The 22,254-nt window shown below is 41.5% G+C and overlaps 1 protein-coding gene across 1 annotated transcript in view; it reads right to left on the minus strand.

The window, feature by feature from the left end:
* Nucleotides 1-8,884: 8,884 nt before the first annotated feature.
* epas1b (endothelial PAS domain protein 1b) overlaps nt 8,885-22,254 on the minus strand; it is a 147,308-nt gene continuing 133,938 nt past the window's right edge. Inside the window, exons 9-16 of the mRNA XM_055163017.1 lie at nt 21,136-21,344; nt 19,993-20,204; nt 17,440-17,547; nt 13,315-13,820; nt 11,865-11,961; nt 11,683-11,776; nt 10,225-10,375; nt 8,885-8,993 (exon numbers count right to left, since the gene is read on the minus strand). Coding sequence (XP_055018992.1) covers nt 8,960-8,993; nt 10,225-10,375; nt 11,683-11,776; nt 11,865-11,961; nt 13,315-13,820; nt 17,440-17,547; nt 19,993-20,204; nt 21,136-21,344 — 1,411 coding nt within the window. The 3' untranslated portion in view covers nt 8,885-8,959. The remainder of the gene's footprint in view (nt 8,994-10,224; nt 10,376-11,682; nt 11,777-11,864; nt 11,962-13,314; nt 13,821-17,439; nt 17,548-19,992; nt 20,205-21,135; nt 21,345-22,254) is intronic.

The following is a 22,254-nucleotide window of genomic DNA, read 5'->3' on the forward strand; positions in this document are numbered from 1 at the left end:
ATATATATGTGTGTGTGTGTGTATAATATTATATATTATATTATATATAAAATATATTATATATTATATATAAAAAATATTGAAAAAATATATTAGTAGTACAAAAGTCCATTCAATATTTTTTCTTGAGCCTTCAGAAAACCTTGAAAACTCTGAGGGTTCAACTCTGAAAGAAATGCTCTTTCATTTACATTTCCAATAAAAGTGCACTATACTCTACTTTTTATTCATTAATTGGTTTAGCGTATAACATGCGATTAATCGGGATTAATCACGATTAATCACTCGAACTCATGCGATTAATGCAATTAATTGTATTTATTTATGCCCAGCCCTAATAAAAACTAAACACTCAAGACTAAACAAAGATAAAAAATAAAAAAAAAAGACAAGAGAGCAGGAGGAGAGTAAAATCATTAGGCTTTAATGAGAGATCAGTGCAGAAACATAAAAGTTCTCCATGTATACTCATAACATGATACCAATTCATACAAATAATATGGCCATTACAGTTTAGCACAGATAAGGCAGAATCAGCAAATGTAACTACTGACAACGAAGAAGCTTAATCCCCTAAAGAGAACATAAACAAAAAAACAACGTAAAAACAACTGAATTATCTTTAAAGAGAAAGTGCAGAGAATGAAATCGGTGGGGGAGGCGAATCGACCGTTACGCGCTGCAGTTTATTCGCCGGTTAAAATTCGCGCCAGAACAGGTTTAGAATTGCTCCTTTTACTTAAGTTTTCAATTTTGACTTCCAAAATCTACTGCAACATGCTTTACGCCACCAAAATATGGTCCAAAAATAGTTTCGTACATTTCTTTCCAAAAAGCAAACCGCCAAAATTCAAATTATCTAAAAACGTGTAGAAATTTGAATCGCATTTTTTACGAGAATCTCACCGTAAGGAACAGCTCTAAAGGCCATCGTTGCGTAGGCTTAGTCAACGCCAGCCTACTCATTCTTCACACTCTTCCTGGACCCTCTTAAATCTCAAAAAACAAACTTTATTTTCGCCGATCGTCTAACCAAAACTCGCTCTCGTGGGTTTTCATTCGTCATCACCAGGGGAGCGCCGCACTGTGATCTGTCATCGCTCAGGTGCGGCCCCCGACCCGGCTCCAAATGAACGTAATATTAAAGTGCAGGCGGAGAGGCAGCGGTCGAGGACGGGAGACTCTACAGAAACAAACGTCACCCTCGAAGTTCAGTACGCAGCAGTCACCCTTCTGGACTGTTCCTCCTGAAGGCCGCCACACGCTACAGGAGTTTTCGGTCTTGAATGATTTTTAAACGTGCGACAAAAAGCGCGCACCACAGACACGAGGAGAATCTTGTGTGATTTTAAGACTTCGATTGCAAAAACTGCAGCGGGATCTGTCTGCCGACCACAGGATATTGTTGTAAGTTGTAAGCGTGATTGTGTCGGCTGTTTCTTGTTTGCAGTAAAGCCACTCGCTCTGAGACTCTTGAGCAGGGGTCATCAAACTAAGGCCCGCGGGCTCTGGACTGCCTGATTCATCAGCTGGTTTCACTTCATAGAAACAGTGTGACCTTGCAGCATTAGGATTAATTCGCTCTACGGTAGACAGGTACCTTTTTTAATTTAACCAATCGCTGTTGTCTGGTCGTGATGTATGTAAAGCGCCGCTAACGGGGTTAACTGGTATATTAAGCTTTTCCCAAATCCCGTAGGAAGAAACATTTTCTTTGTCCCGGCTTTAAATCCTTGATCTGGGGAATCGTTGACAACACAGAATGTAGGACTTTTCGCTGATTGGCTGGTGCCCAAAATCACACTCTTGGGTTTTTTGCAAACCGTCTAGTGCAGGCATGTCCAAACTATGGCCCGGGGACCAAATGCGGCCCTCAGACAAATTTTTCTTGGCCCTCAGACGTTCAGGAGAATTGACCCAAATTACATTGCATCAAAAAAAAAATACTTTTTGCTGCAAGTTTTTTGAAAATCTACTTTGATAAAGCTAATATTTAAAATTTAGTGTGTGGTTTTAAGGATCTTAGCAGGAATAAAGTCTGATGGCTCATTCTAACGTGGTAAACATGTACATATTTCATCTATTCTCTGTACTGAGCACCAGTCTACGACCCTTCATCAGCCCTCTGCTTTGTCTGTGTTTAGATATGTGGCCCTTGATTTAAAAAGTTTGGACACCCCTGGTCTAGTGGATTCTGATTCCTGATCTAGTCACTGGAGAGAAATGAAATTGAACAGAGGCAGCCTAACTACCTTTGACTGCCCCCCACCACTTGAACTGTTCCTATCAGGGCAAACCTCAAAAGTGACTTTTTGGCAAATAATAACATCTGCATCTTGCATTTTGTTGATTTTTTTAAATTAAAAACTAATATTTATTTGAAGTATTTATATTTATATTGAAATAATTATATGACGTATTTACATTTGCAGCTGAATTTTCATCACCTGACAAACTCGAGATCAAACAGTGACAGTCAATGCATCCGCACAGATCTGTTGTGCAGTTCAGGACTAGTAAAAACCACTAGTAACAATAAACTAAATAAAGTATGTGCCAGGAATTATGCATTGATATAGTATTGTGGATGGTTGTGCTAGACTAGTAATTTCTTCTACACAGTGAGGGCTGCTGGTGTCATTTTGTTCTGGGTCATACAATTTGTCATACGGCTGACTCGACCCCGTTCAGGAGCGATATCGTGGCCCGCAGAGAAAAAAAGTTAGGTGACCCCTGCTGTGAAGTGTTCAGAAGACCAGAGCACTGCACTAGACTAGTTTAGATCCAAGTCAAAATTGTGTTGTTATTGTTGGTGAAATGTGGTGCAATACTTTTTTAAAGCATAAAAGATTGTCGATAAAGTTCACAGGGAGTAGAGTGACTGTCGCAAATCTGCAGCTTCACCTCGATCCGTGCGCTGTGCGGATGTAAACAGACACACGTGAGGACCTACTCCCACCTTTTTACTTTTAAAGAAAGTCTCAAACTGGATTAATTGGGCGGTTTTGTGGACTGGAGTCATTATTTGCAGAGGATAAATTGTAAGGAGAATGTGGATGAAATACTGCACTTTTAATTTACAACTTTATGAGAGGTGCAGAATAAAGTCTTCTCATTATTTTTGTTATGTCGAGTTTGTATTTCGCGCCTCTGTGTCCGTCACTCCTCTGGCCCTGACGCTCTGTTTATTTGGCCGTTACCGTAGCGTTGCTGATGTTTAGTGGTTACAATCTGACAGAGCAGGCTTAAAAAAATAAATAAATCATGGCACACGAAGACACAAAATCGGGTTACGCCTTCCCGAACTCAAACATAATCGCGGCCAAAATCGGGCAAATTCTCCTGTAGTGTGTGGCGGCCTTTAAATACTTTCTATTTACCGGGATGTAATTAAAGGTGCATTGTGTACTTTTCTGGTGGAGAGTCCATCACCTGCTTGTCTCCATGGAGATATTATTGCTTTACCTGGAATATATGTGTACGTTATTTCTCATTGTGTACATTTTTAGTGTTTGTGTTCTTACCGCCTTTTAATTGAACTGTTTTGTACAATTGCACTGTTTTTGTATAATTCTTTTTGTTTTTAGGATGTTTTTTCGGTGACCATGTTAGCCAGGAATATGCTTTTTCCTAAAAAAAAAAACTTTGGACTTTTCATCTCTTTTCTAATTTATTAATTTTTGTATCCTTTACAGTTAAGAGTTGCAGTACATTTAACAATTTTTTTCCAAAATTATGGTAGTTTTGTTCTTTTGCTGTTAAAATCATTAAAACAACTCCATGACGACGAAATTTGCTCCGTACATAATGGCTGTTAAAGCTAAATCTTTTTTGTTGCTGAGTTAATAAATATTGTAAATACATAATTAAAAAACATAAACTGAAGTGCAACCTGGTAGTCTTTGCTTAAAATTTTAGTTGGTTGTTTTATATTTTATGTTTTACTTTGTGTTCAAGCCTCTTAGTAATTCAGATTTTACACGTGTTAAAAGGCAGTAAAGCTAATTGACTTTGTATTAACTTTATAGGGAATTCTCAGAGTTTGGCGAGAACTTTTTGCATATATATTTAAAGTTTAGACTAGGGTTTAGTTTAGGGAGAGGGACGATCGGGTTTGTGGTAACTTCTCCAACAGAGTTTAAAATGCTACATACGTGTGAGTTCAAAGTGACCTGTGAGGGGATTTCTTGCTTTACTTTTCCGGTTTAAGCAAGTCTCAAAGCGCGGTACTGGCCAGACAAATGTACGGAAGCCCTGAACGGCAAACAAAACAAAAAAAAACAAAAAAAGTGGCACGTCGTTTGGGCTCATTTTTCTGGTTTGAGTAGTCTTTTTGTTTGTTTTTCTGGACCCCATAGAACAGTTTTTTGTTTTTTTTTTTTCCACCTTTGCCATGCGGGGCTTCCGTACAAAGTTTCAGTCAACAATTTAGAATAAAATCTAACCCTAGGACACTATGCTTCTATAGCTGGTCGACTGTGTGGTGTGGAGCTGGTGGGCCTGTGGTTTTGGAGCTGGATTTGGTGGGTCTTTGCGGTTTTGGATTTGGTGGGTCTTTGCGGTGAGGAGGCTGAGGGTGTGCACAGGAGGAGTGGAGTTGACATGCCAATTATTTGTTTTTTTAGCACTTCTGATCATGATCACGGTCTAAAAAATGTTTCACGGACTAACGCTGACAAAAAGGAGTATCTCGTTTTTTTTTTTATATTTTTGTTGCAATGATTTTTTAATGATATTTTGACAATTGAACAGAAATAAATGCGCTAAAACACGTTTTTAAAAGTATAAATTTTCCGACATGCCGCTATTTAGACACTGACGTCTAATAATGACGTTGGAATAGTGGTATAAACATTACTTCGACTTTTTTTTTTCATTGTTGGAGTAACGGCGCTTCACTATTTTCCAAACATTTCGCTTTTCCAACATGAATAATTTAAAAAATTTAAAAACGAGCATAGGCCAGCCTGCGGGAAAATATCTAATCTAAAACAGAGGCTGCATGTGAGCTTTGTGAATCATTCTTTTCGGAATAGCGATACTAAAAAGTGTCGGAAAACCTGCACGTCTAAATAGAAACATGTCGGAACAGGCGACGGATCCCAAATTTTAAACCTCTTTTTTGTATAATGTGCAAAATACCAGATACCCAAATTATTTTTATTAGCTTATAACTATTACTTGCGGAAAAGGACGCAAATTAAATGACAGAATGTTTTTTTTTTCTTCTTTTTAGGAATCTGTGTAAAGAAAACTCATAAGCGTGTAATGAAAAAGCTTGTTTTAGTTGTAAAAAACGAAAAAAAAAAAAAAAAAAAAGGAATGTAAATCGGATGAGAACTGAGCTCCAGTAATGTTTCGCTCATATGCTACTGTTACAAAGACGAACACAGATTTCTGATGCTACATACGGTCGAACGACGAATGTTTTTGTGATGATGTGAAAATGTCTGCAGTAGAGTTAGTCCCACAGACCGCTGTGCACACCACCTCCACGTGATACGCCTGCACTTCACTGTAAAGTCTGCGCGAAAACTGTACATTTAGTGTGTCCTCGTCGTCGTTTATCAGTGTAGAATATAAAACTAGCTTTCTGCTGAGTATGAACAAACATAAATAGGGATTGCTTAAGGAAAAATACAAAAAAAAATAATTGCACAATAAGAATAAACCCTGTATTCACGTGAGCTACTAAACCTGCCTGAGCCTACGGGGCCGGCAGACTTAAGATGACTGAAACAGGACAACAATAACAACAACAGTGTTACAGTAGAGTATAGGAATATATCTGTAGAATCTAGAATCTTAATTATACAAACAAGTGTCACATTACAGATGAGAGAAAACACTTAGGCAGGTCCATTAACATAGACAATAACATGTGAGTATATGAGCGGCCCCGCTGCCAAGGCCCGGCGTTATAATAAAGTACAAGTTCAGCTTTAAAATGTGACTATGAAAATACAAGGTGTCGGCACAAAGTCTACGCGTTGTGCGACCGTGCACTGCCTATAAAACCCGCGCTCATTTACAACGCTTCACGCCAGACTTTCGGAAAAAAAAAAAAAAAAAAAAACAGAAAACGCTACAGATATCTTCCATTTTGCTACTCGGTTAATCGCCTAAACCACGTATACGTTTATATTTTTTATGTTTTCGGTTCTTTATCTTTAAATAGATTTAAATATACAACAATTTGGGTCTGAACTCAAGTTGTTTGGGCCGTCGTCTGGTTCGTATAGGCACAGTGTCTATTGAGATATAGGTAGTTTAAGTCATAATGCACAAAAATAGATAGATGGTGCATAGATCTTGTACTAGGGATAATCTTGTATAGGATTCCCTGAAGTGGAAAGTTGACCTAGTGTGCGTGAGTGTGTGTATGTGCGTGTACGTGTGTGTATTAAGGCAGGTTTTATATATACAAACCGCAGTAAATGCTCAAACTGCACTGGACACAAAGGGATATCATGAGTTAAAATGACGTGAATTCAGAATATTTTTGTATTTTACTTTCGCTCGTCCTCGTTTTGTTCTGTTTTTACTTCTTGGAGGTCCTAAAGTAGAAAAAGTTTCAGAAAATGTGATCATCCGGACAGTGTTTAAGGAGAATTATGTGATTAAATTAAGTTAAAGCCAGTACTGAGCCATAACAACAACGGCAGTTTCGCTTTTAACTCCTAGTTTAGGGCAGGTTAACGGGATCTGTTCACGCTCACGTCACAAAACCGTAAAAAAAGACGTTTGGAAACATGCGGGTGACGACTTTCTTTGGGCTCTGTTGGCGATAGTAACTCTGGAAAACTGAGAAAATGTTGCGTTGTGTTGTTTTCTTCATTCTTTTCTTCGTTTTTTTCATTGTATTCTTTCTTTTTTTTTCTTTTATAAATTATCTATTCATTTGTCTAATCTAAATTTAAAAAAAGTTCCAAACAGTTGTCTGTAAGCGACATCGTAGACGTGATTTGAGTCCAATTCCCCGTGGAAAGCTTCAGCAGGTTGTGAAAACGCTGCTGCTGAATCCACGGTTTTATCACCTCGATGCGATACATATTTCGACACAGTGAACTTTCGAGTCAATACAATATGTTTTGAATCGATTCGATACGGTTCAATAAAAATAATCACGTTTAAATCATGTCTGTGATACTAAAAGTCTTTGTTAAACCACTTTTTGTACAAAGTTTATATAAAACATGCCCATTTTAATCATCAAAACAGTGAAAATGTCAAATGTGTCGCATAAACGAGAAAAAAAAGCAACAAAACTGAAGCTGTAACAAAATAATTTAGTGAAATAAACCAAAAAAATACTCTTGGCGATATATCGATACAGCAGCCCAGGATATCGATACTATTAAACGACATGATATATCGATATTTCTATATTTTTGCACATCCCTAATGCCCAGTGTTGGTAACTACACGGGAAGTCGTCATCCGTGTGTTTCCAAATGTTTTTCCGTAAGCGTGAAAAGAGTCTAGACCAACTTCTCTGATCATTTTTTTCTGCACTGCAAAATCTAAAATCCAGCCAAGTTCAGATCGTTTGAATTAAAGTTTTATCGCGATTTGAGTAAATTTCACATCAAAAGTAAAATTATCTACCAGTGGAAGACTTTTTGTGCGTAAAATATGAAAATACACAACTCTTTGCACTTAAAATAAAACGAAATCGAATGTTGCTTGAATTAAGAAAAACACATTTACTTTCATTCGTAGATAATTTTTTAAATGTTGAATCTACTTCAAATAAAGTCAAACGTTCTTAATTTAAGTCATTTTAACTCACCTAAATATTGTGTTTTTGCTGTCTGGTTGGAAGTCCAAACATTTCCAAAAACAGTGTCCAGGTGACCTTCGAAACCTTTTCTAATTCAGACCCTTTCTGGACAAAAGAGGGAACACGCCGACTTTTTACGTAGTATTTTTTCCAGATATAGGAATTTAAGAGAAATACACAAAAAATATGCCAAATGATTGAGGGTTTTCAGCTCTACTAATCAGTTCAAACGGTTGGATTCGATGTTCTGAGGTCATTTCAGTGAAAGTGCATATCCCTTTCTGCGGTGGACTGTGGCGGCGGCGCTGCTCGCTCAGTCCCGATGTGCCCCCGTGATCCCAGAGCAGTGGTCCTTCCTGGTGCGGTCACGCCCTGGAGCTCCATATGTGGTTTGTCCAGCAGGGCGGAGGGGCTGGGGCGGAGGAGGAGGGGGGGCGGAGGGGCTGGGGCGGAGGAGGAGGGGCTGGGGCGGAGGAGGAGGCGGGGCGGAGGGGCTGGAGCGAGCGGAAGAGGGAGAGTGGAAGTGCTGGGGCGAGAGGTGATGCCCGGGATTGGGGTTCTCGGGGGTGATCTTTGTGGTCCCAGGGCGGAGGAGGCAGGGGGTTAGGGTGGTGCCCGGGGTGGGAGGGTGGTGAGGCAGAAGGGGGCTGGGGTGGTGCCCCTGGTGGAGGAGGATGGGGCTGGGAAGGCGGGCGCTTTATGTCGTCCCGAGGCGGAGGAGGCGGGAGTGACGATGTCTGGGGTGGGGCTCCGGTTGGTGCCCTGGGACTGGGTGGGGTTCTGGGTGGGGTTGTGGCAGAAGGTTCAGAGTAGATTAGGCAAGGTGGGGCTGGGGCTGTAGGTGGGGCTGTAGGCGGGGCTTTGGGTGGTGCAGGGAGGAGGTTGGGTGGGGCTGTGGGCGGAGCTGTGGGCGGCGCAGTGGTGCAGGGAGGAGGTTGGGTGGGACTGTAGGTGGGGCTGTGGGTGGGGCTGTAGGTGGGGCTGTAGGTGGGGCTGTGGGCGGGCTGTGGGCGGGGCTGTGGGCGGGGCTGTGGGCGGGGCTGTGGTGCAGGGCTTTAGGTGGTGGCCTGGTCCAGCGCTCGGAGCAGGTCGCAGCCCTGCAGCAGGTGCAGGTTCCCCTGGAGGGGCACGTTCACCTCACAGTCGTAGCGGGTGAGCTCGGGCAGGTAGGCGGAGTCAAAGGAGGGTCCCAGCAGACGCGTGGCTAAACCTGCACACAAGACAACAACACGGGATTTGACCTGTAACACATGATTTAAAACACCGGAGAACTCGAAAATGTGGCCTTTTTATAGAATTTATTATTATCATTTATATTTTTCCTCTTTGTTATTATATTATATTGTGATGTGTGAGTCGAAATAATCATATTCATTTATCAATCCATCTCCTACTTGGATCTCAGATACAATATCACATTCACGCTTCAACTGTTTTATTATGTTTCGTTTGTTCGACTTGGAGAAAAACGTGGACGCTAAATCAGAAAGCTGTTGTTGGCCGAGTACCAGCTCCCCAAAATAAGTCTGTGCTTCAACTACACAACCTCGAAGAAAAATTCAGTTTAACCCTCAGGTTCTCCTCGGGGTCACACAGACCCAATCATTTATTTATTTTCTCGCCAGGTGAGAAAATAAATATCTGGGTCTGACTGACCCGCCCCAAGAGAGCGGGAAGGAAAAACAATGTTTCTTTGGGTCTGTGTGACCCCGAGGAAAACCTGAGGGTTTTAAGTTGTATAATTCAGTATTAGAGAAGTGAAAGTGTTGGTGTCGTGTGTTAGTCGATTATTTTAGGACGTTAACAGAACAAGGGCTAAAAACATGGACGACACCAACTACCAGACACACAGGTAGTAATACAGACGCAGTAAAGTACTGCAGTAATACAGACGCAGTAAAGTACTGCAGTAATACAGACGCAGTAAAGTACTGCAGTAATACAGACGCAGTAAAGTACTACAGTAATACAGTAAAGTACTGCAGTAATACAGACGCAGTAAAGTACTGCAGTAATACAGACGCAGTAAAGTACTGCAGTAATACAGACGCAGTAAAGTACTGCAGTAATACAGACGCAGTAAAGTACTGCAGTGATACAGACGCAGTAAAGTAATACAGACGCAGTAAAGTACTGCAGTAATACAGACGCAGTAAAGTACTACAGTAATACAGACGCAGTACAGACGCAGTAAAGTACTACAGTAATACAGACGCAGTAAAGTACTACGCAGTAATACAGACGCAGTAAAGTACTGCAGTAATACAGACGCAGTAAAGTACTGCAGTAATACAGACACAGTAAAGTACTACAGTAATACAGACGCAGTAAAGTTTTGCAGTAATACAGACGCAGTAAAGTACTGCAGTAATACAGACGCAGTAAAGTACTGCAGTGATACAGACGCAGTAAAGTGTGTTTTTTCAGTTTCCTGCTCTCACCTTGGGTCTTGGTACTGGGGGACATGCTGTAGTGGAAGTGGCTCTTGAGGGCGCTGGCTGTACTCCCGGGATACTGGGACTTTCCGGTGCTGCTGTATGGAGTCTCCACTGTGGGGCCGTCCGTCTGGAGCCCTCCTGCACAGCTCTGGGTCTGACACACAAGCACGTCACACAAACTTAAACTTTAGACAAACACTACCACGACAAAGTGAGTCCAACCTTCTAAGTGGTATGGAGTATGACGGCCATTAACGGTTAGAGCTGCAAAGTTTTGATATGACGATCTTTGCTGATTTAGACTAGACCAAGAGTCGTCAACCTTAAATACTCAAAGAGCCTTTTGAAGCGTCTCCCACAGAAAAGAAAACGCACAGATTCACAAAACCCTCTTGACTCTAAAATGAGGAGAACAACGCAGATCCTTGTTTTGCATTTATGAAATCAAAAAAATGCTACAGAGAACATGGAATTTTATTTCTGGATGTAACAAAAACATTTTGAACTTGAATGCTTAATTTCAAATGAACTACTCAATGTCTATTCCTGCAGGAAATAAAAATCCAAACCAAAATTATCCATCTGCAGCAAACCAAAAATGCATCTGCTTCTGTATTTTGTAGTCATTTTACTCAATAAATCATGTTTCTGGTGCAGGTAAGTCCGGGCTGCAGATCTGTGCCGGAGAGTCGCACATCAGAGGTTTTGTCGCATATTTTGAGCATCAAAAATATTTAAAACGTTTTATTTGAATGTTACAAGATTACCATTATCTACAAATTTAGACTTATATTTAAAACAAACAAAAAATGAAAATAAATTGTGATTAAATACCTTATTCTCCGGGCTATTAGTCGCTCTGGATTATAAGACGCACTGTCATTAAATGGTCTATTTTCTAACTTTTTTCACAAATAAACGGCGTGGGACTTTAAATGAAACCCAACAGTGTGATGGGTGAGTGGTTTTGTTTGTTTGTTCGTTCACGGTGACTCTGGGCTTTGTTCAGTTGTGGCGTGTAGGGAGGGTGTGTCTGGGACCAGCGGATTGTCGGCGTGTTCGCAGTGACTCAGTTGTTCAGTCGTGTCTAGAAGCGGCACGTCGCGCTCGCTTTTTTCGGTTCGTTCCTCTGTTCCGTTCCTCGTCGGCGTGGAGTGATGAGTGTGTGTGTGGGTGTGTTTCGCTGTGCGGTCGCTGTCTGCTCCGTGTGTGTTTGTAGCTTTATAGTTTACTGAAGTCGTGCTGGGACACCCGAGTGGATTCGTGTGTGGGGCGCTCTGGATTGTGGCGTGCGGTCGTTTTTTGATGGGGTTAGAGGCTTAAGAGCGCGTCTAATAGCCCGGAAAATACGGTACTTATTATGTATTTTCCAAAGTCACAGGGAGCCACAACAGAAGGATGAAAGAGCCGCATGTGGCTCTGGAGCCGTAGGTTGTCGACCCTCGTGTCTGCTGTTCTTACCTGAGAGAGCGCTGGTGCTCAGGGAACGATCCAGAGCTCCACTCAGCTCCCCCCTCATCCTCTTCCACACTCCCTCTGACGCTTTACACTGGCCCTGAAACACACAAACACACACACAAACACACAGGTGAGCAGGAGAGACACTACCCGCCGTGTACGGACGGAGAGAACAAAACACTGACCACGTCCATCTGGGTGTAGGCGCGTTTGCTGCTGTGGGTCAGGGGCATTCTGACTGGACTCATGTCTCTGTAGGCTCGTCCAAAACTCTCACTGGACCTGAACACAACACCACAACACAAAACAGAACGGACGTCAACGTGTGATACGGCGTGTGTGAGTGCACAGTGTGAATTGTTCCTTTTTTTGACATTTCCTTTTTTTTTGTTTTGAGTATTGTGGAACTTTCGGTTAATGGTTTTCTGTGTCAAAATGTGTGTGTAAATGTGTGTCGTTTTCTCCAGCAGCTTCATAAATCTGCCCCATCACCAAATCTTCAACCAACAAACTCCACAAAGGATAAACATTCTAACATGAACAATTTATCCACAACTGTCAAGAGAAGAAAGACCAAAACTGAAAGGATATAAGGTGCATTGTCATTGAATGTTTTTTTTTTTGGACTTTTTTCACATATAAACCGCGCTGGACTATAAGGCGCATTAAACCAAGCACAACAGTTCGATAAGTCGGTTCAAACTTTATTTAACGTGTTCACAATAACTCTCAACTTTGTTCAATTGTAACGCGTAAAAAAAAAACTGTCTGAGACGCTAAATTGTTTTCGTATTCACAATAAGTCATAATAGTTGAAACAGTTGGGTGATTCCGGCGTCCACACGTCCACATCCGTCTGTCATGATCCGAGTCAGTGTGGTTCCTGTTCCCTGGAGTTCAGTTCAGTGATGAATGTAAGTGGCTCGGCGCCGTCTCTCTGTCTTATAACAGTCTTGAGTTTAAAGTGGGCGTTATGAGCTTGTCTCTCGACAGGTGCATTTCGATATTAAAAGGAATCACAGTCTGTATTATTCCTGATGCTCCTGATGACGGGAGCCGTAACGCTGCAAGTGGAGCGGCTTTGTAGTTTACTAAAGTCGTACTAAGACACACGAATAAATTCATAGGCAGACGCTTTTTGGATGAGACTAAAGGCTTTTAAGTGCAACCTATAGTGCGGAAAGTACGGTATGCTAATATCGACATCATGAAACCAATTTTTTATTTTAATTCTAGAATCAGTCAAGTTACTTCTGTTTTATTCATGACCATAACATTAGTTTTGTTCAGTGTGTCACTAATGCGTCGTCGTCGTTTCCTTTCAGTTTTGGTCTTTCTTCTCTTGACAGTTGTGGATAAATTGTTCATGTTAGAATGTTTATCCTTTGTGGAGTTTGTTGGTTGAAGATTTGGTGATGGGGCAGATTTATGAAGCTGCTGGAGAATACACACATTTACACACACATTTACACATTTACACACACATTTACACACACATTTACACATTTACACACACATTTTGCCACAGAAAAACATTAACCAGAAGTTCCACAAACCTACATCGAGACACTTCCGTCCGTTGTGAAAAAGCTCTATGACACAGTTAGTTTTGTGTGTACGTGTGCGGTGACTGACCCTTTGAGCATGTGTGGGGGTCCGTGCTGCAGATACGCCGGCCGCTCCTCGTCTGCGTCCAGCCCGAAGCCTTTACTGCCCCCCAGTGGCGAGGCCCGGCGCTGGTACGTTAACAGCGGGTCTGGCGGCCACTGCAGATTCTGCCTGCCGCCCAAAGAGGACAGCGGGGCGCAGGGGGGCGCCTGGTACTGCGAGGGCGGCACGTGTCCCAGCATGTAGGCCCTGGCCCGGGACTCCACGGTCTCCTGGGGGGGGCCTCTCTTCTCCCCCGGGGCCCAGGAGGCGGAGGGGGGCGGCGGGGCCCTGTAGCGGCTCTGGGGCGGGGCGGCGGGGGTCAGGGGCTGGAAGAGGCCGGCGATGTCGCTGAAGCTGGGCTGGCGGGGAGGGGGCAGGGGCGGGCCGCTGCACCCCTCCGGCTCGGGCACGATGGGCATCAGCTGGAAGTCCTCGCCGTCCATGGGGATGTAGGGCGCCAGGGTCTCCAGGTCCAGGTCACTCAGGTCCCTCTGCGCTCACGCAAAACAAATCACAAAACAAATCACATGACTGGGGTCTTTAAAGGTCCTCTACTACAAAAAACAGAATCATGTGAGCTTTAAAGGTTCATTGTGTAACTTTTCTGTGTGTGGAGAGACCGTCAAACACTTTTCTCACTGGAGATGCTACCGTTTTGCCAGACCAGACCAGGTTAAAGGTCAGATCTGTGAAGAGGCGACCCCGCTCACCGTCAGAATGTCTGTTTTTCTAGGTATTTTGGAGCTATAAACCCACCTGTAATCAGTGTTGGGAAGTTTACTTTTAAAATGTAATCCCCTACAGATTACAGATTACACACACCAGAATGTAGTTTGTAACAGTAAATTACTTGTAATCTGAATACTTTGGATTACTTGATTTTCTGTAGAGAAGCAAAGACTCGGAAATCTCCACATAAGATGTTTTATCTGATAAAAGAAAATTGTCAGAATAATTTTATTATCCCATATTTGCTAAATACTTGTGTGATATTCTAGGCCTATGAGTTAACCATTTATGTACTACAATTCTTTGATTTATAATGTACCAATCACTTGTATGAATATGAATAACCTCTGTGTGTTTGACAACTGTGTGCAGTGTCCTGTCGCTCTAGTGAACCTCCAGATGATTCCTCACATGAAGCCAACTCCCACTGTCACACATGAAGAGTTATGATGCTGTCTGACCTAAGGCACCTCCTGATTGTTAATCATGTTTTATGTGTTTGTACTATGCATAGCTTCATCAGTTTCTTATTATGTCTTTGCTGTTTCCCCTTGAGAATTATCTTTCTGTAACTAGGGCCTCCTAATGAAATAAAAAGAGGAGAACGGCCTTGAGTCATCAGAACGTGTGGAGACTGTTGGTTTTGATGCCCACTCTCTGCCCGTTCTCCTCGCGAGTAAAACTGAATTAACCTCTTGTCTTTCTTCTTGTTTTTAATGTTTAGATAAACCTAACAAAAATAAAAAGTCCAGACTTTACTGAACCAAATTAAAAATATTATTGATAGAAGACGAGGAGATACGGTCCGCATGGCCTGATTTAGTCCTGTTAAATCCTGTTTTACACCTGGTTTTAGACCTGATTTAGTCCTGGTTCAGACCTGGTTTAGACCTGGTTTAGTGTCCGGCAATGAGTGGAATTAAGAAAAAAAAGGGGGGGGTTTAGCCCAAAATGTGAAAACAGTAAAATCCCTCTGTGTAATCCACTTATTTTAATAAAGTAACTGTAATCCAATTCCCACTCACTGAAACAGTAACTGTAACTGAATACAGTTACTCATCATTTGTACTCTGATTACATAACTCTGGTACATGTAATCTGTTACTCCCCAACACTGCCTGTAATTGAATAAATGTAACATAGAACTGTTTAATGTCACACTGTGGAACATTCCAGACAGAGCAGCGACATCTCCATGGAAACACAACCAAAAAGTTACACCGTGCACCTTTAATGTTTATTGCTCACAACAAAGCTTCTTCTACAAGTAAAGTTTAAAATAAAAGTCACTATATCCTCCACCAGCAGAGGGAGCTGTTGTGTAGGAAATAACTGAACTGAACTGGATCATAAACACATAAACATGAAAGTGAAACTTAAAGTACAACCACAAGTACAACTCCAGATATTACTGCAAAAAAGAATCAAGGATAATTAAAATTACTTAAATAATAATGATACAAATATAGATTTTCATTACATTATGACTTATTCTGACGTATCTCTGGCTTGTTTCACAGCATTTCCTGATTATTTCAAAGTGTCTGTTTATCTGTCTAGATATTGTTACTGTGAGGGGGGTTGCCTCTCCACAGATCTGACCTGTAACTTGACTACGTTCACCTGCTTGTTTCCATGGAGACAGAGAAGTTTATATATGTTATTAGAACGCCACACTGGCCACGTTTACATGATGTTTTTAATACCGAATTCATTGTTCTGAATTAAAATATTCTTCGAGTTCAGATGGAAAAATAATAATTCTGAATTGAGGTTTACATGGAAAACTCGTTAAATTGTCTTTATTTAATTCTGCTCAGCGTCTGGGGGTGGGGAAGTGTTCTGATTGGACAGAGACACCAATGCATTTACATCGACTCGGTTTGTCGTTACTCCACAGATACAAACATGATCTAAACTTTTTTTGTCAGTTGTTCTGACAGGAGAATTGTCTCATCACGCTTTACGTCTGTGAGGTGAGGAGGAGAAGGGAAGAGTGTCGGAGAAGGAGGAAGAAGACAAAGTGAGTGTGACGCTGCTCTACCTCCGCCCACATCCCGCTCGCAAATCCAAAGAGACGTGGATCAAAGTCCGAAGCCACGACTGATGGAGCCGGATCGTCCGGATCATCGCGTCAGAAAGGCGACACAACGAGCATGCGCCGAATGACCCACATTATTTTTAACAAGAATAAATGTTTACATGATCCAAGAATAAATTAATTCACCCTTAAAATCCAAATAAACCACCCACTTACTTCAGAATTAAGTTTAATTTAGAATAATCATTTTCATCAGGAATTCAGTGTTTACTGACTGGACTTTTTAAAGTGGAATTCATTTTTATTCAAAATTAAAGCTCTCATGTAAACTGCACCGCATGATTTTCTCTCACATTGAAAACTGTATTACAAACTGGTCACTGACAAGCATCACAACCTTCAAAATAATAGAATCACTTTTTTAAAAAAGATATTTGATAGGAAATTTTTATCGTTTCATCATTGTTTCATACGACAAAAGTATAATATCTTAAGTTTTGGAAATTTTCAAAGATTTAAACTCGCCTGCTCAGTTTACAAAGTCTTAAATGGACTCGCTCCACCTCCTCTGGGTGAGTTCATGAAGCCCAAGTCCAGCTCTAGTGGTCGAGTAACAAGAGCCTGTACCAGAGACGACTGTGCAAAACCCTGTAGACGAACAACTTTCAGTCAACAGGTCTGATCAGTCAAGGAATAGAAATCTGGACCAACATCCAGCTGCTGTAAGAGACTCCACCACATTCAGTTCATTTAAAACTAAACTGAAACGACGGCTTAAGAGAAACCAGATCTGTAACCACTAATGTTCTGCTCCTGTGTAAATGTCAGTGTTGTGTGTTTGTCTATTGTGACGTGTTTTATGTTCTTATGTCTTATGTCTCTGTCTCTCTGAGCTGCCAGGGACGACAGATGAAAAGTCGCCTTCAGTCTAATTCTGGCGTATTTACAAGTGGATGTTCATGAATATGCACTGTCCCTTTTAAATAAATAAAACTTAAAAAAAAAACTAAACGTGGCAGCGGTCTCTCCACAGTGAAAAGCCGGTGGTGTCTAAAAAAGTTTGTGATCATCTGGACGTCAGTTTCGCAAAAGGAGAAATTCAAATTGTCAACTGGATACAAGTTTATTTTAGTTGAAGACGTTTCTCAGCTCATCCAAGCTGCTTCTTTTATTCTGGTCTCGACCAAAACTGAAGAAGCAGCTGAAGAATAAACTATTGTCCAGCTGACAAATTGAATTTCTTCTTTCCTGGACGACTGAGAGATTTTACACACATTTTGAGAACAGAGACGTCAGTTTGTGAGTCAGCTCTGCCCCCTGGTGGCCGCTGCTGGTCTTACCTGGCTCTTGCTCTCAGCGCCCTCAGTGTCCAGAGCAAACAGCTTCTCCGTGAGCTCCACCTTCAGCTCGTTCTCCACGGAGCTGTAGTAATCATCCGGACTGCTGGGCTGCACGGTCCAAGCACAAGGTAAAGGTTATAAATGTGTTAAAGGTCAAACAGCAAAAAAACAAGTGAACCTGAGAAACCTGAGAAACCATTAAGTGTCATGAACTGAGACCACAGCCTGAGCAAACAGGAGGACAGAGCGAGTGTGACGTCACCCGCAACGTTCAGCTCCAGGTGAAGCTCACAGGGGCAAATTTGGAGCCAGGTCCATATGAGATAACAAACGAAATAAAACAATCAAAATATAAACAGCGGGATCAAGCAGAGCGGGTTAATACCAATATTTTAAGACCAAAATGACGAGGCTCAAAGCAGCAGGTACAGAGAGAAGAACAAATATTCTAATGTAAATCAAAGGGAGCTGGGGTCAGAAGTTAAATTAGGGATGGGCGTTCGATTCAATTTTCTTAATCGATCATCGGGAGAATTAACAATTGATTTTTGATTAATCATTACAAATTTTATATTTAAATTATCATAATTAATTATTATGACTATTACTAATCTGCATAAATAAATTCAACTTTACAACATATAAACATAAACACTCTAGATCCACATCAGCTCATTTGACATTATCATGTGTTTAATGCAGATTTGACACATTTATGTTTTACACAAACTAAACTTAAACCCACATGACTCATTTGCATAAAATAATCGCTTTGATAAAAACAGTTCTTTCCTTGTGCTGCTGATGTGGTTCAGTTTCTGTCGGACTAAAGGACACGACTCAGTGGAATATGAGTGTTCTCTCTGTGACAGAGGATGATGATGATGATGATGATGATGATGATGATGATGTTGATGATGATGATGATGATGATGGTGAGTGTGTTCTGTGTGTGTGTCGTGTTGGAGATGGTTCATGTTTTCAGAGATCAGACGTGTGCAGGTTTAGTGCAGCTCTTTATTTAACATCATTTCACTTTATTTACGTCGCTCACTTTATTTATTTTGCTTATGTTGTGAGGAAAAGACTTTTGGACACATCTGACTCAGCTTTATGTTGCAGTGACCGGGACACCGCGTTTACATGCACCATAACGAAACCGGGACACTCAAAAAATCATCCCCGCGACGCTGATGTGATGTAAACACACTCACTTAGGCGATGTTCAGACTGCAGCCTGAAGTGACCCAAATCCAATTTTTTGGCCCCTATGTGACCCGTATCTGATCTTTTAATGATCGTCTGAACGACACAGATGCGGTTGACGTCGTCGTGTCTCCAGTGTCACATGCGGGACACTTTTGGGCCGTTTAATGTTCACACTGGAGATCACATATAAGTCGGATTTCACAAAAAAATCCGAATTGAGCGTTAAGCCCTGCAGTCTGAACGTAGCCTTAGTGGAACAGTGTCTCTAAGGAGCCAGAGCCCGAACGTGGGACTGTGAGACAAAACTCCAGTGTTTGTGTCAGACGCAGACTCGTCTCTTTACACTACGCGACGTACAGCAACATACATTCAGTTGACCAGTTCAATTATCAATTAGTCGACAAATCATGCCCATCCTTTGCCCATATCCACTTATATAAACAGTTTTTGACTGAGACTGACATATTTTAGGTTTACTGCCAAACGACTCTGGTCACCCAAAGTGAGGAGCTCGTTCAGCTTCCTGGATAATTACACAAATACACAAAACGTAAAACCATTTTTAGATCATAAAAAATGTAATATCTCCAATGTGATGTTTCAAAGAGTCAAAATTAAGATCAGTTCGGTGTTTTCAGTTGAACAGTACAGCAGGTCCTGGGTAAAGACTTTTATTTGTGCTAAATGAAACTGATGTCTGTCTTATTTATAATGAGAGACAATATGATTTTCTGAGCATAAAGTAATTTAAAGTATAAATCATTATGTTTTGAAAGATATACAGCTCTGGAATGAATGAATTATGCATTAAATTTGGTTTGTTTTAATTTATATTTTGTCTCTTATACAAACAGTAAATCATAAGTGAAATTGTAAACATAAACTTGCTGTTCCTACGCCGCTTTTCTTTCTTGGAATTCTGTCATTGTTTAACAGAGTCTGGCTTATAAGTCACTTTTTACTTCAGTATAAACACTTTAGGTCATGATCCACGGGGTTGTAGTCTATAGTTTGTTTTGTTTTGTTTTGTAGAGCTGCAAAATGACGCGTAGGAACGGGGCATTTTTACTTTTGGAGATGCAAACAGACGAATAATTCAGTGTTTCTCCAATAAGTGTGAATGAAACGAAACACAACTCCGGGTGCGTTTTTGAGGAGGGAACAACATTCTAACACGGCTTGAAGCTCACAAGAGTCAATCCCACGTAATCTAGGACCTTTAAAGCTCACAGGAGTCCAGTCTGATCCAATCTTGACCCTTTAACGAGTTCATTTTGACCCTTTAACGAGTTCATTTTGACCCTTTAACCCGATTGCAGGTGGAGTTGTGTGTGTGGCTCTCACCGTGGAGCAGCTGCTGAGGCTCGGGGTGGCGCTGCCTGGAGACGGGTGCTGCTGGATGGTGAAGGGGGTCATGTCCGCGGGGCCGGAGGGGGCAGAGGGGGCGGACGGGGCAGAGGGGGCGGGGCTCTGGGACGACGGGACGGGTTTGTGGTTCTCGCTGCTCCAGGACGAAGGGCCTTCGGACGACTGCGGCTCGTCTGAATAAGAACAACCTGAAGATCATGAGAACAAGTTCAGGTCTGATCCACGGCAAAAGAAACATGTAGAATCTAAAAACATGAAAGAACATGCAAACTCCACACACGGGGGGAGTTCTACATGTATATCTACTGGCGGAATATTCAACAGTTACCATGGTGACGCAATGCACACATTATCAAAAACTGCCAAATAACTTTTAGAAGAGAAAGTTTTTAGGAAAAAAAAGTTTTTTTTCTCCAGTAATTCCACTCATTACCGGACACTAAATCAGGTCTAAAACCAGGTCTGAACCAGGTCTAAATTAGGTCTAAAACCAGGTCTAAAACCAGATCTAAACCAGATCTAAATTAGGTCTAAAACCAGGTCTAAACCAGATCTAAACCAGATCTAAATTAGGTCTAAAACCAGGTCTAAAACCAGATCTAAACCAGGTCTAAAACCAGGTCCAAACCAGGTCTAAACCAGGACTAAACCAGGACTAAACCAGGTCTCAAACAGGATTTAACAGGACTAAATCCTGCCGCATGGACTGTGCGTTTCCTCGTCTTTTATCAATAATATTTTTAATTTGGTTCAGTAAAGTCTGGGCTTTTTATTTTCTTTTAACAGATAAAACTTCTTATGTTACGATGTCCGAGTCTTTGCTTCTCTACAATAAACCAAGTAATCCAAAGTATTCAGATTACATTACTCACTTTAAGTCATTTAATGGATTATGTTACAAACTACATTTTGGTGTGTGTAATCTGTAATCTGTAGGGGATTACATTTTAAAAGTCACCTTCTCAACACTGGGAACCTGTGAACAATGTGAACTTTCATGGTCTTGTTTAGGAGTTTAATTTTCAACAAGGAGAGTAACTAAGTCTAACTTGAGTAGAACTTGAGTGGACCATTTCACACAGACGCATCAACACTCGTGAGGGTGAAGTGTGTACAGACCAAAGTCCAGGCTGATGATGGTGTCTCCGGGGGTGGGCGCCAGCTGTGCCAGGTCCTCGGGTTCTTCTTTGAGTTTGGTGAAGAGCGTGTCGCCCACGTCTCCGGCAGCGCCCGCTCCTCCGGACGAGAAGAAGCTGCTCATGTTGTGTGGTTTGAACAGGGCCTCGGTTTGCTCCAGCGAGAAGATCATGGACGCCTCCTCCACGTCACTGTGACAGACAAGAGGAACCTCAGACAGAAAACTCCAACTCAGGCTTCACATGGTTCAGAAGAAGAAGTGATTAAAATAAAATAAAATAAAATAGGGTGACCGGACGTCCTTATTTACCGGGACAGTCCCAATTTTGAGTTTCCCTGTGTCCCCTGTCCCAGCAGATTTATTCAAAACTAGGGACGGGCATTCGATGAAATTTTCTTAATCGATCGTCGGAAGAATTAACGATCGATTATCGATTAATCATTAACGTTTTTATATTAAAATGATCATCATTATTATTACTATCTGCACTAATCTGCATAAATAAATTCAACTTTACGACATATAAACATAACGACTCTAGAGCCACATCAGCTGTTTGACATTATAATGTGTTTAATTCAGTTTTGTTCAAATCTCACAGAAACAAAACTTAAAACCACATCACTAATTTACATAAACTAAGTGAAGATAAAACTCCAGCTCTTGTGTCGCTGATGTGGTTCAATTTCTGTTGGATTAAAAGACATGACTCAGGTGAATACAGGTCAGTGTGACCAGATTTGTGTTTGTCAAAACCAGGACAGCGTACGGGGGGAGGGGGGCGGGGCCTCGTCATCCACATTGAGCGACTCTCACCTGGAAAAACTTTTTCCCACTGGACACAGAAACATATGTGCTGCTTTATCCACTGTGCACATGGACTCACACTTGTCCCAACGCAACGGAAAGTGTGGAATTTCTTCTACAAATCCTGGTTAAATCCACATTTGTGCTTCGGTTCGTTACAGACTGACCCACTGTTTGTGTCTCGCTCCTTCTGATGCAGAGACACATGTACACACCTGTTTGGGCACGACACACACAAACATACATTCAGTTTGTCGATTAAAATGAACGTAATCGATGAAATTCTTAATGAT

The sequence above is a fragment of the Boleophthalmus pectinirostris genome, unplaced genomic scaffold, assembly GCF_026225935.1.
Source record: "Boleophthalmus pectinirostris isolate CB_2022bp ecotype Guang Dong unplaced genomic scaffold, ASM2622593v1 HiC_scaffold_5, whole genome shotgun sequence".
NCBI lineage: Eukaryota > Metazoa > Chordata > Actinopteri > Gobiiformes > Gobiidae > Boleophthalmus > Boleophthalmus pectinirostris.